Below are 18,414 nucleotides of genomic sequence, written 5' to 3'. Positions count from 1 at the left end.
CGGGGGGGACAGGATCTCCCTGTCGTTCAGGCTTGAATACATTGGCATCATCATAGCTTACTGTAGCCTCCAGCTCCAGGGCTTAAGGAATCCTCCTGCCTCAGCCTCCCAAGTAGCTGGGACTGCAGGTGCAAGCCACCATACCTGGCTAAAAAAATTTTTGTTGTTTTTTGTTGTTGTTGTTGTTGTTGTTTTGGTAGAGATGGGGTCTCACTATTGCCCAGGCTGGTCTTGAATTTCTGGCTTTAAGCTGTCTTCCAGCCTTGGCCTCCCAAAGTACTAGAATTATAGGTGTGAGCCACTGTGCCCAGCTTAAGCTACTTTTTTTTTTTTTTAATGTATAGGTAGAATAAATAGAAAAGCCAACATAGACTCAAAAAGCTTCAGGGTTTAGATTAGGAGATTAGCATTTCATGATATGACTGCAATAACTGATATATGAAAGTTTTTGTATTCTTCCATTTAAGATTAGCTAGAAAGGAATTAAGTCTTTTCCTCCTATTTAAATAATTTCCAGGAGGAGAAAAACCAACAATCTAAAGTATGATTGCAGAGTCCTGTCCCCTAAATTGGAACTAGTCTACTATTTCATTTCAAAATTCAAGAATGATCTTTAAATGTCCTTTAGATTATTAGAAAGAGATTGGCTACTATTCTTCTTTGCTGTGTGCTTTTTTTGTTTGTTTTTTTGTGGGTTGTTTTGTTTTGTACGTCTTGCTATGTTGCTAATTTGATGACCCAACCTGCACTAACTCACCTTCCTCATTTCTATCACAGGGATTCCCACCTCGACTGCCACCACAATACCCAGGAGACTCAAATATTGCTCCCTCTTCCAACGAGGCTTCTGTTTGCATCCATTCTACAGTTCTATCCCCTCCTATGCCGACAGAAGCATTGGCTGCACCTGCTTACTTTCCTGCAATGGTGCAGCCCTATGTGGAATCAAATCTTTTGGTTCCTGTGGGTGGAATAGGAGGACAGGTTCAAGTGTCCCAACCAGCAGTGAGTTTAGCACAACAAGCCCCCACTACATCCTCCCAGCAAGCAGTTCTGGAGGTAAATGGAATTACTGCATGTTTAAAACATATATGTATATATATAATGGGATAGAAATGACAAAGAAGAAGCATAGGCTCCCCTGGTTTAGAACTCATTTGGAGACTATGTAAAACTGACTTCTCAATGACTTTTTCTTACAGCAGAATGAAATGCCAATGTGGGGGCCTTGTTGCCACTGGCTGTTCTATTGGGAAGTGAGTGTGCCTTGGAGAAGGTTAACCCTATTAGCACTTCACTTCTCTAGCTAATACTTTAGCCATTATTCTTGTCCTTTCACAAACCTTGCCATTGGCAATCAGAAGAGTATCTTATCCTGCTGTGCTCACAGCAATCATTTTTGCCCTGCTAGGAGAAAGATCTTAATTCATCTTTGCACTCTGCCTGCCCTGTTGCACACTTCTGGTAAAATGCTGGCTGTATGGCAAGTTGTAGTTTCACACTGCCTTAGCAGATATGTTGGCTGACCTCACACCATGTAGTTATCCCAGAGACTAGCTTTAGAAATTTTCTTTGGAATTTTAAGACCACTGTCTCTAGATGCTGAATTACTAGTAAATATAGTGCTTCTAGGGCTTAGGGGAGGGATAAGGAAAAAAAAAAGTAGCTTATTAGAGATGGTGAATGATCAATAAATGTTATTGCCAAGATTTGAACAACCCTTTCCATCCACAGAGTACTCAGCGAGTCTCTCAGGTTGCTTCTCCCGAGCCAATTCCAGTAGCACAGCCACAACCTACGCAGCCTACCACTTTGGTTTCCTCTATAGACAGGTATGTAAAACTAAAATTCTTCCTTGACTGATAGGTAGGATAGTATGAAACTTCAGGACATCAGACCTTTAAATCTCATATTATAAACTGAATTTTTTTTTCCCAAAGTGCACATTCAGATGTTGCTTCAGGTATGAGTGATGGCAATGAGAATGTCCCATCTTCCAGTGGAAGGCATGAAGGAAGAACTACAAAACGTCATTATCGAAAATCAGTAAGAAGTCGTTCTCGACATGAAAAGACTTCACGCCCCAAATTAAGAATTTTAAATGTAAGTATTGCTAATTTGTGGGCTCTATATTGTTAAAGGAACTTGGTATTTTAGAGGTTATCGAATCCAAACCACTCCTTTCATAAAACAAAGATAACCTTTTCTTTATGCAGTACATAATTTATATAGTATTGTTATTTCATTCTCACAATCCTTTTGTGGTTTTGGGGTTTTGTTTTTTTTTTGAGACAGAGTCTTGCTTTGTTGCCCAGGCTAGAGTGAATGCCGTGGTGTCAGCCTAGCTCACAGCAACTTCAAACTCCTGGGCTCAAGCAGTCCTGCTGCCTCAGCCGCCCAAGTAGCTAGGACGACAGGCATGCGCCACCATGCCTGGCTAATTTTTTCTATATATATTAGTTGGCCAATTTATTTATTTCTATTTATAGTAGAGGACGGGGTCTCGCTCTTGCTCAGGCTGGTTTTGAACTCATGACCTCAAGCAATCCACCCGCCTCAGCCTCCCAGAGTGCTAGGATTATAGGCGTGAGCCACCACGTCCGGCCCTCACAATCCTTTTGAATTGAATATCGCATTTTTCACATAGAAAAAAAACTGAAAATGTAGCTCATAAAGCTACAATAAGGCCAGCAGTTATTATCATTTAAATAATTCTGAAGGCTCAGGTGAACACTGATATTCTCAAATTCCATATCTCTATGGTAAGGCACTATTTACCTATTAGAAGAATAGAGAGTTTTAGTATGTAGCTCAAAGACTGATATCTTCTCAAAGATTTTCTTGCTACTAGTTTAAGAGACAAAATACTAGAGCTCCAAGGAACAATAATAAGCACTATGCTTCCTCAGACTTAAATTCAAGTGGCAGTCTACACATCTGTCTCAAATTCAGTAATAAAGTTGAATGTGGTCTGAGATCAAGTAACTTTTCTTTTTTCTTTTTAGGTTTCAAATAAAGGAGACCGAGTAGTAGAATGTCAGTTAGAGACTCATAATCGGAAAATGGTAACATTCAAATTTGACCTAGATGGTGACAACCCTGAGGAGATAGCAACAATTATGGTATGTCTGCATTTAGAATTCCTAATTTTTCCACAGTACTTGATCTTAATATCCATTGTCCTATGCAAATATGTAATATTTTGTAATCTATGTTTATTTTGACAGTTACACATTTATTTCAGTGTGACTATAACTAGCACACCCAAGGTGTGATTTAGAGATGTTTTTGTCTTCGATATGTCTAAGTTGGTACTGAAGATCTTAAAAAGGGAAGAGCTAATTTGAATACCAGCTAAATAATAATACAGGCAGTATGCAGATAGGGCAGAAATCATGAAAGTAATAGTTGAATGACTTTTACAACTTGAGAAATGTTACACTAATCAGACTGACATCACATTTCTTTTATAGGTGAACAATGACTTTATTCTAGCAATAGAGAGAGAGTCATTTGTGGATCAAGTACGGGAAATTATTGAAAAAGCTGATGAAATGCTCAGTGAGGATGTCAATGTAGAACCAGAAGGTGACCAGGGATTGGAGAGTCTACAGGGAAAGGATGACTATGGCTTTTCAGGTTCTCAAGTAGGTCCACCATTCCCATAGTGAAACTTTGTTTTATTAAAATATTTCAATAGTGCTAAGTTTACACCTGTGACTGAGAACAAACATTTATGTTCTTTTCACATGTGGTGATTTGCTTTTCCTGATCATTGAGATTGCATTTGAGAATGAATTTAATCACTTTTGCTTATTGTAGAAATTGGAAGGAGAGTTCAAACAACCAATTCCTGCATCTTCCATGCCACAGCAAATAGGTGAATTTCTTTCCTTTCCTTCTTAGTTTTTACCTTTGTCTTAAGAAGCTGTATGTGCCAATAATGAACTTTTGAAGCTTCTTGTTGGTAACAATATAAATGATAATTATGCAGTTAAGTGGGTTGTTTCCTTTTGACTAGGTATTCCTACCAGTTCTTTAACTCAAGTTGTTCATTCTGCTGGAAGACGGTTTATAGTAAGTCCTGTGCCAGAAAGTCGATTACGCGAATCAAAACTTTTCACCAGTGAAATACCAGATACAGGTAAAGAATTGATTCTACCACATTCTTATGTAAATCCTACAGCATCTCCACTGTATTGAAAGCTTAATCATCAAACTGTAGTTCATCATAACACAGATAATAAAAAAGAATGAAAAACTGAATAATGATGAATAGAGAGGATCAAAGAAAAAGCTGGCAGGGATATCCATACTCAGTAGAACCTATGTAGTAGATATTACAGTATATGTCTATTTCTGCATTTACTACTGTTGTATATTCTTTAAGGTTACTCCATGTTTTTGAGGGTTTTTATTTGATTTCAGAAATAGATGAAATCAGACTGACTAAATTTGATCTCAAACTACTGTTTTACTTTACTGTTTTAGAGCCTAGAGCCTATCATTTCCTTTGGATAGATTGTAAACTTTATTGGTACTTGGCATTGTTGGTAATACACAAACAGTTGTTAGGACAGTCTTTTGAATCCATCCTTTTAAAATGGGCTGATTCTTATATTTTTATCCTTTGCAGTTGCTGCCTCTACGTCTCAGGGCACCGGAATGAACTTGTCTCACTCTGCTTCATCCCTTAGTCTACAACAGGCCTTTTCTGAGCTTAGACATACCCAGATGACAGAAGGACCCAATACAGCACCTCCAAATTTTAGTCATACAGGACCAGCATTTCCAGTAGTACCTCCTTTCTTGAGTAGCACTGCTGGTGTCCCAACCATAACAGCAGGTTCATCTTCAGTATCAGTCCCTACAACAAGCAGCCCTATAAATGATATTTCCACATCAGTGGTTGAGTCTGAGATTACAATGCCCACTGAGAAAGGGATTGCTGGAGTTGCCACCAGCACAGGTCTCCCTATACCACCTGTGTCTGAATCACCAGCACTTTCCACTGTGGTTTCAAGTATTACAATACCTGCAATTGTCTCAGTAACTGCAACATCCCAGTCAGTTCAAGTCCCTATATCTGGGAGTATTATTTCTAATACAGGCACTTTTCCTTCTATAACAGTTTCAACAACTTCAGCCTCTACAGTGGGCAGTGCTGCTTCCCCCTGTGCTAAGCCTCCAGCTGTACTATCTCAGCAGGCAGCTGGCAGTACTACTGTGGTATCCACATTGACATCAGTTTCTACCATAACTTCGTTCCATAGTACAGCTTCACAGCCATCCCTTCAGCTTAGCAGCAGCACCTCTGCTCCTACTCTAGCTGAAACAGTGGTGGTTAGTGCACACTCACTAGATAAGACATCTCATAGCAGTACAACTGGATTGGCTTTGTCCCTCTCTGCACCATCTTCCTGTTCCTCCCAAGGAACAGGAGTATCTAGCTCTGTTTCTCAGCCTGGTGGGGTACATCCTTTGGTCATCCCATCAGCCATAGCTTCTACTCCTGTTCTTCCCCAAGCAGCAGGACATACACCTTTATTACCCCAAGTACCTAGTATCCCACCCTTGGTCCAGCCTGTTGCCAATGTGCCTGCTGTACAGCAGACACTAATTCATAGTCAGCCTCAACCAGCTTTGCTTCCCAACCAGCCCCATACTCACTGTTCTGAAATAGATGCTGATACACAACCCAAAGCTCCTGGAATTGATGACATAAAGACTCTGGAGGAAAAGCTGCGGTCTCTGTTTAGTGAACACGGTTCATCTGGAGCTCAGCATGCCCCTGTCTCACTGGAGACATCATTAGTGGTAGAGACCACTGTCACACCAGGCATCCCAACCACTGCTGTTGCACCAAGCAAACTCACGACTTCCACCACGAATATTTGCTTACCGCCAACAAACTTGCCATTAGGAACAGTCGCTTTGTCAGGTATACCAGTGGTCTCACCTGGGCAAGTATCTACCCCAGCCACCACTGCATCAGGAGTAAAACCTGGAACGGCTCCTTCAAAGCCTGCTTTAGTTAAGGCTCCGGTAAGATTCTTGTTATAAAATAATTAGATAAATATGATCACTCTTTTTTATGCCTAAGAAGTACATTTTTCAACTCATTCTTATGAATTAGAAACATAATTATAAAGGTACCTGGCTTATAGTATTTATTGAACATATTGATGGCAGTTTTTGGATATGTACGTTGAAACAGACTTTTTTTTTTTAATATGGTGGGACTTGCAGGTTAATTATACTGTACCATTTTCTAAAAATGTATAATTATCAGATAAAATACAGGCATTTATTCTGAATTGGTGCAAACTGAAGAAATCTGTATCACAAAAGAGCTACATACATCTGTCAGCAAAATATATGTACTAATAGCTGTTCACAATCTTTGTTTCAATGAGAGCAAAGCAAATCTGCTGCTTTATTGTAGAGTCCACAGATGTACGATTTGGGGTTTATCAAAAATTGGACATTAGTGATGAAATTGATACAGAGGAGGCAGAAATAATCTAATCCTAGGACCAAAATAACTAGAATGTATTTTCTAATTCTGCTGTGGTGGATTTCCTCTGGTTCTCCCATCTTCAACCTCTCTAATCTTCTCCAAATAACAAAGCTGTATTATGTCTACTGTATTGTATGCTTCAGCCATTTTTCTTCATTGCCTTTGATGTGAGATTCTTTTTATAGTAGAATAATACAAAATCTCTCAGAAAAAATAGAAATTGCTTAATATTAGATTTCTGATACCTTTTATTACCAGGCCTGCCCCTTGAACAGCTACTGTTTTCTCAGAAAAATCTTATTTTTCTTAGCAAAAGCTTGATAATACTATACCAAATAAGTAGCTCAAGATTAGCTAGACTGGGCCTCTTATGTGCATATAGCTCTTGTTCTCTGTATTTTCCCTGGGGAACAACCTTTTACTATATTTTATTATTCATTTTATGTCATTGTAACCCCTATACTAATATCATTGGTTGTCATGTTCTTTAAGACAGATGCAGAGTATAACTTAGGCAATAAGCTTAACTAGGCACATTTTATTCTTATGTTTGTGCATTCAGATTAGTTGATTTGTTTTTTAGTATGCAGTCTTTACTAACAGTGCCTCATGGACTTGAATTTTCCTTCACTGTCTGTAGGTGTTGCCTGTGGGTACTGAACTTCCACCAGGTACTTTATCCAGTGAGCAGCTGCCACCTTTTCCAGGACCTTCACTAACTCAGGTGCCCCAAAACTTGGCAGATTTCTTTCTGTGTTCCTACCTTTTTTCACAAATCTTGTTTAAAGTCTCCATTGCATGATCTTGGCTTCTGGCTCCTATTTGGCTTTAACTTAGTAACACCTTTCTTTAAATGCTGTAGCTAATGAAATAGACCCTACTTAAAGTAAGAAGCTTCATAGTTGTTTCATTTGTAATGTTGCTTTAGGTCATTTAGAAAACATTTGATATTAATATTTCCCATATCTTAGAAAGAAAATACCAAAGTTGGCATTTTGCCAGACCCATATGATGACATCTTTTATCATTTACACTTTTTAGAAGAGTGAAATTACATCTTAAATGTGAGGTTAAGTTCTAAGCCATTATGGAAGTAAAAAATTATATATAATCAAAATTAACTTTGAAACTTGCTTAGAAAAGAGAAGCACATTGATAACTGATAAACTTTATTCCATGAGTCCAGTGCAACTAGTTTTTTCTTAAGTGTTTATCATTTCTTTCATATGATCACCTAATGAAATAATTAGCTTACATATAGGTAGGTATAACAGTAGTGTTTAATGAAAAATACGTACTTTATCTTTTAATATAAAAATCATCCAGCTCAGCAAGATGCTAACATTGTAAGATTAATCACAGAGGAACTGAGACCAGCAACTTGAACTTGAGATTCCCAACTCATACACAGTTCTGCTAACTGAGTGCAATGGTGGTCAGAATTACCTGTAATATTAAAATTATTATATTACCCTTTCCTACCCTACCCCACCACCAACACATTTACTTGAATTTCCTTAAGGAAAGTACTCACTGTAAATCCATCATGATCATGAAAAAGCTTCTGACATTGGGCAAGCTAGTAAATTTTGAAACTAAATTAGGAATTTATTTTGGAATCATATATAAAAAACACGTGGTAAATTGCTTACTTGAAAAGCCTGCTCTGAATTTAACCCAGTTCTTTTATCTCAATACAGTAAAGCATTGTTTAAGGAACTTATCACAATAAAGTAATAACTCCAACAGAGAACCTACTCTGTCAGCCACCAAATTTTGATAAAAGTGCATGGTGAAAGTCTATAAATTGTGAGTTTAGTTTTAAAACCTGTTTTCTCATTAAACACATGTATTCAGATAAGTAAGGGAGTTTTAAATGTGATAAGAAATAGCACATGAGATGCGGGAGGGAGAAAGAGTAACTGGATAGTGCCCTAATATAGAGGGAGAGGGATAAATGAATGCTGTATAAGAGTAGTTTGATAGGCCGGGCGCTGTGGCTCACGCCTGTAATCCTAGCTCTTGGGAGGCCGAGGCGGGCGGATTGCTCAAGGTCAGGAGTTCGAAACCGGCCTGAGCAAGAGCGAGACCCCGTCTCTACTATAAATAGAAAGAAATTAATTGGCCAACTGATATATATATATAAAAAAAAAAATTAGCCGGGCATGGTGGCGCATGCCTGTAGTCCCAGCTACCCGGGAGGCTGAGGCAGAAGGATCACTCGAGCCCAGGAGATTGAGGTTGCTGTGAGCTAGGCTGACGCCACGGCACTCACTCTAGCCTGGGCAACAAAGCGAGACTCTGTCTCAAAAAAAAAAAAAAAGAGTAGTTTGATAGAAGCCAAGACAGGTAGATACAGGATTAGAAACTGTGGCAAGGGCAAAGCTATGGCCTTGGGCTAGATGGCAGTGAGGCCTGATTAACAGGATGGAATGCCTAAACCTCCATGGCTGCCTTCTATAGGGTAGAAGAAGTGTAAAAAACCTGAAGAAGAGAATAATATTGTCCCCTGATAGTGACAGAATATATTAATGCCATCTTTTATTCATAGAGACAGAAAAAAGGTATATACAACTGAGAAAGAAAATAGAGGAAGCCAGGCATGGTGGCCCATGCCTGTAATCCAGTACTTTGAGAGGCCAAGGCAGGAGGATCACTTGAGGCCAGGAGTTCAAGACTATCCTGAGTAAGAATGAGACACCCATCTCTATAAAAAATAGAAAAATTAGCCAGGTGTGGTGGCATGTACCTGTAGTCCCAGCTTCTTGGGAGGCTGAGGCAAGAGAATCACTTGAGTCCAGGCGTTAGAGGTTGCAGTGACCAGTGATGACGCCACTGCACTCTCGCCCAAACAACAGAGTAAGACCCTGTCTTAAAAAAGAGAGAGAAAAAAGTAACCAACTTTTTCTATCACTCTGAGTAACATTGAACACAGAAGGTTAAAAAAAAAGAATACTTTGAAATAGCAAAAACATGAATTACTCTAAGGCTTGAGAGACTGACATACAATTTTGAGAAACTGATAAAATTCTTAAAACAATGTACTAAATTTTAGCGTAGTGAGTTTTATAATATATATGAAGACAGATGTTATATTGTGCCAATCCAAAGCATAAAACAGTATGTCCTATAGAAAGTGCCTATATACAATGGCTCTGAAATTGCCAACGAACTATATTTATACTGTGTTTGTTTTTGTTCAGTCCCAGCAACCTCTAGAAGATCTTGATGCTCAATTGAGAAGAACACTTAGTCCAGAGACTGTTACAGTAACATCCACAGTTGGTGTAAGTTTTGAAAATCTTGATTAAGTCCCCTCCTAACCTTAATGTATTATATTCCTTGAACATAAACTGTAACCTAAACCATTTTTAATTCCTTTAACACATATTCAGAGTCCCTGCTTGTTCTAGCCAACAGAAATGAGACAGATTAATGAAAGATTAGCACTGACCCAGTAGTGGGAAAGATTTGATTTGAAAAACACTTCTCTAGTCCTAACCTCTGATTAGATTATATTGCAGATCAATTCTATGGGTTTTGTGTTTATGCTTTAGAGGAGGCTAAACTTTGAAGCAATGATGTTTTACTTAAAACTACATTTCTATAAATATCCCAGTTACACTCTTAAGTATCCTATGAAAAAAATTAAGAAAGCAGTCAAGAGGGATAAGACTCAAAATTTCTTCTTGCCAAAGATGCCTTTCTTTACATTAGATTTATTTTTAGGGTGTAAGAATTTAAAAGAGAAGAAAACAAAATCCCTCAGACATAAGTTTCTTCACATATACTATCTTTCTGCCCTTTTACAAAGAACAGAGGAAAGGCAACAAGGCAAAAGTTTAAGCATGACTGAAGCTAAAGATTTTATGGTGTTTATGTGTATGTGTTTTGCAGCTGGTGTCCATGGTGGCTCCAACAGCAGTTACAGAAGCAGGAGCACAGCCTGAGAAGGATGGTGAGAGGCATCCTTCTTTTATATTACTAATTCCTGTCCTACCTGTAATTGATTATAGAGGTTTACTGTTTTGAAAGACACCTTTTGAGAACATCAGTCTATGTGAAACTATTATAAGGAACATTTTCGTGACTGAGGAACATTAATAGTAACATCTAAAGTATGAATATTAGCAAATTTATTGTATTGTTATTGGGGGGAGCTATACAGGGGATAATGATAGATTCTTTTTTTATATAATTATATAATTTTATTCCTTATTTTTCTTTCTTTTGTTTTTATTTAACTCTCAGACTTGAGCCAGTTTATAGAGATAATGATAGATTCTTAGCATAAGGCCCTTTGTCATTAGCTGGGTCTTGCTATGAGAGATTAAGAAATTCAAGCATGCTGTATTTATAAGTTAATTGACTGATAATCTTTTGGCTTTTGTGACACTGGATATATAGGGATAGAGATAAGCTTTTATATCCTGGACATACATTTGTATGGGAATACAAATATATGATTTCAGTTAATCAGTAAATATTTTCAAGGCAATTACATTCTGAATTGGCTCTCTTGTTTTTAAAGAAGTCACTTGCAAATCAGTGGAACAGACTAGAAAGTCCAGAAATGGACAAATTAAAGGGGAATGTAAATTATCAGGATATGATGTTACCACCGTAAACATGTACAATGAAAATAAATAAATAAAAGAAATTAAAAGTTCACTACCAATAAAAAAGGAATACAGAAAATTAAAAAGTTGGCCATTCAAATCTATGAGAAAAAGATGGGATATTTCAGAAAATCATTTGGAACAACTGGATAGCCATCTGGCAAAAAGCAAAGGTGGATTCCTAGACTAGATGTAAGTAAATTCCAAATGGATCAAAGATGAAAAATTACATTGTAAGATAGTATTATAAGAAAACATAAAAGGAATTTTTTTTTTTTTTTGCCAACTGTTCAGAGCAGGGCTGACAATTTTTTTTTTTCTATAAAAGGCCAGACAGTAAAAATTTCAGGCTTTGCAGGCTATACAGTCTCTGTTGCAACTTACTCAAATCTTGTGTTATAGCCCAAAAGCCTGCAATGAACAATATATACATGGATGAATTTGGCTGTGTTCCAGTGAAATTTATTTACAAAAACAGGCTATAGGCTGAATTTGGTCCACAGATCATAGTTTGCTCTTTCCTGGTATACAGAAAGGTGTTGTTAAGTTTAATGTCCAACCCAGAGCAAGCAGTAGTAAATGTAAAATTTTTGCATGGAACAAAATTCACAAAAGTGCCATTGAGTACAAAGATAAATGAGAAACTGGGGGAGAGGTATATGTGTATTCCTATCACAACAGGACTAGCTTTGCCTAATATAAAGAGTTCCTTTATGTTATTCAGTGTGGACCAAACAATAATCAAAAGATACAGAAAAAGAAACTTCAACATAAAAGTACATAACTTCCTTAATGATAGCAGAAATGCAAAGTAAAACTACAAGTGATAGCATTTCTCACCTCATTGGTAGATTAGTGGGTTAATAGCCACCAGTGACTTGGTACAACCTCTGCGAGGATCAATTTATTAATGTCTCTTGAAGTTTTAAGTAGAAATGATTCAGCACTTCCATTCTTAGGCGTTTTTTTTCATAGATCTATCTATAAGAGAATATTTATTTGAACACTTTTTAAATAGCAAGAAATTCTGAATAATTTAAATGTCCATCAGTAGAAGCTTGATTAAAATATGGTACATTGAAAGATACACACATGGCACACACAAACAGTACATTAAAAAGAATGAGACCTTGCTATGGAATGGTCTCTAAGATAATATTATGTGAAAACATCTAAATCAGTCAATGTTCTAACTAGCTGTATACAATAAAGAAAATGTATGCCTATATATGTCTACCAAATCTCTAAAAACTCAATTGTCCCTGGGAGGAGGACCTAGGTGGCTTTAAACTAGTTGCTCAAAACTAGCTACCAATGATTCTGAGAACTGTACTGTCCTGTTAGAGTATTTACCTGAGTGGTGCATCGACAAAGTAAAATTACCTGGTTTTCATTAAAAATATATACTAGGTAAAATCTCATCCTTCCCTTTACTTACTCATATCTCTGAGGTAAAGAGTAACTGAGTTCTTAATGCCTAATAACCCTTTTTATAGTATTTCTTAATATCATAGTTAAGGTGTGAAGCTGGTTTGCTTACACTTTACTTTTATTCCTTTAAACAATGCCATATTATCTGTGTGTGTACAAGGAAAGGTAGAGGGTTAATGATAAATTTTCAGACCTTGACTATTTTTAACAAACAATAGTATCTTCCCCAGTGAGGGTATCTAGTAGTAGAGCAAACAATAATTTCTCCCTGTTAGACAAAGCCTAGGAGATAAGGAAGGGTTTTTTTTCCTTTAACAACTTTCCTCATACATAGTTCCATTTTGATGTATTTCTGACCAAAAGGAAAAGAAGCTAACTAAAAGAGATGTTTATGTTTCCCCCCTCCATGTATTTCAGTTTCTCAAGGCACAGAAGGTCCTGTCCTAGCAACTACTTCAGGAGCTGGTGTTTTTAAGATGGGGCGATTTCAGGTAAGATAATCACTTTTCTTTGCCTTGATTCCCTCTTTTGGGGGAGTTGTATATTTAACAACATTATTACCTACCTATTTGGGACATAACTGCCAAGCCAGTGATATATTAATACTTCTTTTACATAGTACTTTATAGTTCTTTTATCATTTTTCCCTAGTAAAATAATATATAATTTTAAAATATAGAATACCCAAAACAGTAGAGAAACAGTTATACTGTCTACCCACCCACCTCCCAATATTACTTTTTGGGGTGTATTTCCTTCCACTCCTTGTTTTCTGCACAAGTGTGTATCTAAAATTGACCAGTTTCTCTTGCTCTGAATATTTTGTAGCTTTTTTTCCCATCCATTAGTTTACCTAAACATTCTGCTATTGTTGATCATTTAGGTCATTTCTAATTATTCCAATATAATCAGTAAAATAACAGTAAACATTTTTGTGTATAAAAACATTTTCTATGATTAGGATAATTTACATAGGATTCATTCCATAAGTTAAGATACTGAGTCAGCATCAAGTGATACTTCATCACTTTATTTACCCAGCTGGTCCAACATGTGAGCATTTTCTGGCTCTTAATACATTGTGTGAAGTAAGCTTTGCAAATTCTTTTTTTTTTTTTTCTGCTTTCACAGCTACTTTCAGATTATTCTCTTGATAATAGTCCTTAGAGTTGGGGAATAGCAGATGATGTTTTTCTCATTTGTAAAACTGAGCTTCTGAGATATCACATGGACAAACCAGGACAAAGATCAGGATCTTCCTTTTAATTACCTGTCAGTTGTATTTTTGATTTTTTTTCATTTTTTTTTTTTTTAAGATAGAGTCTCACTCCATTGCCCAGGCTAGGGTGCTATGGCATCAGTCTGGCTCACAGCAACCTCAAACCCCTGGGCTCAAGCAATCCTTCTGCCTCGGCCTCCCCAGTAACTGGGACTACAGGCATGCGCCACCATGACCGGCTAATTTTTATTTATAGATATATATATATATAATTTATTTATTTGTTGGCCAATTAATTTCTTTCTATTTTTAGTAGAGATGGAGTCTTTCTTGCTGTTGCTCAGGCTGGTTTTGAACTCTTGACCTTGAGCTATCCTCCCGCCTCGGCCTCCCAGAGTGCTTGAGCCACCTTGCCCAGCCCCGTCAGTTATATTGAATCTTCATGCTTAGCTGTCATTTTATAGTTACTGTTAAATGGATTTAACTTCTATAGTTTTTCTTAGTCACAAAACAACCTTCAAGATTCTGTGACTTCTGGTTATTTATATTTTGACTAAGACATGAATCTGAATCTTGTTTATGACATGAGATATGGAAGTAAGTAAGTCATTTACTTAGTAAGTTTATCCAGCCACGCAATGTATCTCAGTACAGATATGTTCTCTATAATGATATTCAGTTTATTTTCACAAAGATGGACTGCTCATTGACTGGGAAATAAAGTGATTCCTTTTTTTTTTTTTAATGGTCCATGATAGTGAATATTGAGAACTTCAGTTTGGTATTATTTGGTTTTGTTTTGTTTTATTTTTAGAAATAGGGTCTCACTCTGTCACCCAGGCTGGAATGCATTGGCATGATCATAGCTCACTGCAACCTTGAATGCCTGGGCTTAAAGCAGTCCTCCCACCTTGGCTTCCCTAAATGCTGGGATTTTATAGGCATGAACAACTACACCTGGCCCAGAAGTTCAGTTTTAATCTCATTCAGTTCTCTTTTTCCATCAGGTTTCAGTTGCAATGGATGATGCCCAGAAAGAGGGTAAAAATAAGCCAGAAGATGCAAAGTCTGTTCATTTTGAATCCAGCACTTCAGAGTCCTCAGTGCTATCAAGTAGTAGTCCAGAGAGTACCATGGTGAAGCAAGAGCCTAATGGGGTAACTGCTCATGGTATCTCTTCAGATGTGCCAGATAGTACCCCCAAAACTCTAGCCCCAGAGACAAAGTCAGAAACTGGGCAGCCTACCAAGGTTGGGCGTTTTCAGGTGACAACTACGGCAAACAAAGTGGGTCGTTTCTCTGTATCAAAAACTGAGGACAAGATTGCTGAGGCAAAAAATGAGGGACCAGTGACATCTCATTATATGGATTTGGAACAAGCTGTTCTTCCTGCTGTGATACCAAAGAAAGAAAAGCCTGAACTGTCAGAACCTTCACATCTAAATGGGCCATCTTCTGACCTGGAGGCTGCCTTTCTAAGCAGGGATGTGGATGATGGTTCAGGTAGTAGTCCACACTCCCCGCATCAGCTGAGCTCAAAGAGCCTTCCTATCCAGAGTCTAAGTCAAAGTCTTAGTAATTCATTCAACTCCTCTTACATGAGTAGTGACAACGAATCAGACATTGAAGATGAAGACTTAAAGGTGGAGCTGCGAAGACTACGAGAAAAGTAAATATATTTTCTCCTATGAAAGAATAATGGCAGATAATGTTTTAAGACCTAGATCTTAGTGCTAGAATGAATATTCTTTTCACTACAATATGCTGATGTCTCTCTTTTAAAGAGCAGGAGATATGCAAAAGCTAAAGTTCCCTGACTGTAGTTCATTAGGTTCTCTTACACTCAGAAGGACTGGTAGCATTTCTAGTTAAAGGACTTCTCTAGCACCTTTGAATTACTACTATAATAGCAGTGATATAATATACATGATATAAGTATTTTATTAATGGTACTTTTTATCACCATTAACCACTCTTGGCTATTAGCCTACCATATTAATCCAGTAATGGCACTAGGATGTATGATTATGTTGTCAAGTTTTTTTGTTTTTGGTTTTTTTTTTTTTTTTTTTTTTGAGACAGAGTCTCACTTTTTTGCTCAGGCTAGAGTGAGTGCCGTGGCATCAGCCTAGCTCACAGCAACCTCAATCTCCTGAGCTCAAGCGATCCTGCTGCCTCAGCCTCCCGAGTAGCAGGGACTACAGGCATGTGCCACCATGCCCGGCTAATTTTTTTTCTTTCGTATATATATTTTTAGTTGGTCAATTAATTTCTTTCTATTTTTAGTAGAGACAGGGTCTCACTCAGGCTGGTTTCGAACTCCCAACCTTGAGCAATCCGCCCTCCTCGGCCTCCCAGAGTGCTAGGATTACAGGCGTGAGCCACCACGCCTGGTCTGTTGTCAAGTTTTGTTAATTATATTTGGCAGATTGGATCAGAGTAGCAAATTCAGGTGTCCTGCACATGGCCTCAAAAGTCAGGAATTCTTTTTCCCCTAACACATTATCAATCATTTGTTGTTGGCTAGGAGCTTGCTGGGATATGGCTTGGATAATGGAGGCCAGCAAGGTGAGTTGACAAGCCAGAGTTTTGTGTAGAACATTTGGAGAAAAGGTTCATTAGTAACTAGTAAATACTTGGATACAGGTTTAAGACTATGCTGTTAGTTCTTTCTTGTTTGAATAAAGAGGGTTATATTTGTTTGATTTATCATTCATAGACATCTTAAAGAGATTCAGGACCTGCAGAGTCGCCAGAAGCATGAAATTGAATCTTTATATACCAAGCTGGGCAAGGTTCCCCCTGCTGTCATTATTCCTCCAGCTGCTCCCCTTTCAGGGAGAAGAAGGCGACTCACGAAAAGCAAAGGCAGCAAATCTAGTCGCAGCAGTTCCTTGGGGAATAAAAGCCCCCAGCTTTCAGGTAAAAAACCCTAGGCCAGGTCAGCCATGGGTGTCCCATCTTTTGTTTCTGTCTTCAACTACATATATAACATCTATTAAACATGTTATTTTTGTTAAATTTCAAAAGTTTTCCTAATATCCTTGTTTCCTTGACTTCCCCTCTCCCCATATTTATTGTGCCTCTTTTTGAGTCTATGGAAGTAAACTGAATAAGTACAAAGGTTTATTCCATTGTAATCCATATTGCTATGTACTGGTAATCATCATTTATAGTTGTTCATAAGGAAAAACATTTAGCTTTTCCCATTAACTCACAGCATTTAACCAAACTCTTGAGCAATTGAAGGAAAATACATTATTCTCTGTTTAGTAAAGTTTAGGTAGATTCTTCCTTTTAATGATTGAGTTCATCATAATTGCAACTGAGATGAACTCAACTGAGATGAATGTAAATGCCATGGGTACTTGAGTGTGTCTAAGTGGTAACTTCCTTGATTAGAATTTTTATTTTATATATCTATGTTGGGATAAAGAACTTGCTAGTGGTTATAATCAAAGAAATAGTTAACTCATAATCTCTTGTAAGGAACTATAGTTTGTCTATTTAAATAGAAAATAAAGAGCTTTTATCCTTTGGTGAAATTATGGCAGTGTTAACAGATAATTAGTTCAAAAGTAAAAGAGAGCTAAAGTATATTAGAAAGCAGTTGCAAACTTCTTAGCAGCTCCATTCTATGGAAGCTTTCGTAGATGCCCAAATCTTTCCTCTAGCACATTTGAACCAATTCGTGAAACCAGTCAATAGAAATGTGATTGTAAGAGAGTTCATCTGATCTCTGATCTGATCCCAGTCAGATTCTGACCCCAATTTTGCCATAGTTTTTGAGTGAACTTCTATTTAACTATAAATAGTAACTAGGGAACAGAGAAGTTAATCAATTTTAGGACAATTGACCTAGTGATCGAAAGCCACCTACTAAGAATAATTTTAAACATTCATTGCTCTGTAATCACATATTTTGACATCTCTTTTGTATCTGATCTGATGCGTATTTACAAGAAAGTCTAAGCAGAGACTACCTAATAAACCCATTTATATTATAATTCAATATCTTTTCTAATAGGATAAAAAAAAAAAAGCCATTGTGGAATTGCCAAATATCCACTGCATATTCTAGTCTTATTCTGCTCAGGCTTGTGGACCATCTCGGTTTTCTAAAGCTAAAACGCTTCTGGGATAATTCATATATCCCTATTGCCTGTTGACTCTTAGTGTCATTCCTCATTTCCCTTTTTGTTTGTGAGGACTTTGATCTTTCATCAACTTATAGCTTTTGCCCATTGTTAATCACTCAGTGGGACAAATTGAAGGAATAAGAACAATGCCTATTGAGTGCATTGGGGGAAAGCTGGATGTGTTTCCTCACGCCACTTTATCTTTTGGCAGGTAACATGTCTGGTCAGAGTGCAGCTTCAGTCTTGCACCCCCAGCAGACCCTCCACCCTCCTGGCAACATCCCAGAGTCTGGGCAGAATCAGCTATTACAGCCCCTTAAGCCATCTCCCTCTAGTGACAACCTCTATTCAGCCTTCACCAGTGATGGTGCCATTTCAGTACCAAGCCTTTCTGCTCCAGGTCAAGGTAAGAAATCAAAGCAACCATCATCTTCCAAAAACATTAACATGGAGATATTGCCATCCCTGGGACAAAAGCCTGATGAA

The 18,414-nt window shown here is 37.5% G+C and overlaps 1 protein-coding gene across 18 annotated transcripts in view; it reads left to right on the top strand.

Annotated features, from left to right (window-relative positions):
- Positions 1 to 18,414, top strand: part of WNK1 (WNK lysine deficient protein kinase 1) — a 151,575-nt gene that overhangs the window by 123,008 nt on the left and 10,153 nt on the right. For 12 of the 18 annotated variants that reach the window (XM_076007817.1, XM_076007816.1, XM_076007815.1 and 9 more), the window contains 15 exons: positions 778 to 1,059; positions 1,735 to 1,832; positions 1,941 to 2,103; positions 3,006 to 3,122; positions 3,474 to 3,647; positions 3,823 to 3,880; positions 4,022 to 4,144; positions 4,637 to 6,045; positions 7,161 to 7,244; positions 9,724 to 9,807; positions 10,418 to 10,478; positions 12,988 to 13,061; positions 14,797 to 15,458; positions 16,509 to 16,711; positions 18,140 to 18,334. In XM_076007817.1, coding sequence (XP_075863932.1) covers positions 778 to 1,059; positions 1,735 to 1,832; positions 1,941 to 2,103; positions 3,006 to 3,122; positions 3,474 to 3,647; positions 3,823 to 3,880; positions 4,022 to 4,144; positions 4,637 to 6,045; positions 7,161 to 7,244; positions 9,724 to 9,807; positions 10,418 to 10,478; positions 12,988 to 13,061; positions 14,797 to 15,458; positions 16,509 to 16,711; positions 18,140 to 18,334 — 3,787 coding nt within the window. The remainder of the gene's footprint in view (positions 1 to 777; positions 1,060 to 1,734; positions 1,833 to 1,940; positions 2,104 to 3,005; positions 3,123 to 3,473; positions 3,648 to 3,822; positions 3,881 to 4,021; positions 4,145 to 4,636; positions 6,046 to 7,160; positions 7,245 to 9,723; positions 9,808 to 10,417; positions 10,479 to 12,987; positions 13,062 to 14,796; positions 15,459 to 16,508; positions 16,712 to 18,139; positions 18,335 to 18,414) is intronic. The other 6 variants (XM_012748327.2, XM_012748326.2, XM_076007818.1 and 3 more) reach the window with 2 other exon arrangements.

This window comes from Microcebus murinus, chromosome 10, assembly GCF_040939455.1.
Source record: "Microcebus murinus isolate Inina chromosome 10, M.murinus_Inina_mat1.0, whole genome shotgun sequence".
Lineage (NCBI taxonomy): Eukaryota > Metazoa > Chordata > Mammalia > Primates > Cheirogaleidae > Microcebus > Microcebus murinus.
This window is presented reverse-complemented; position numbering and strand designations above follow the sequence as displayed.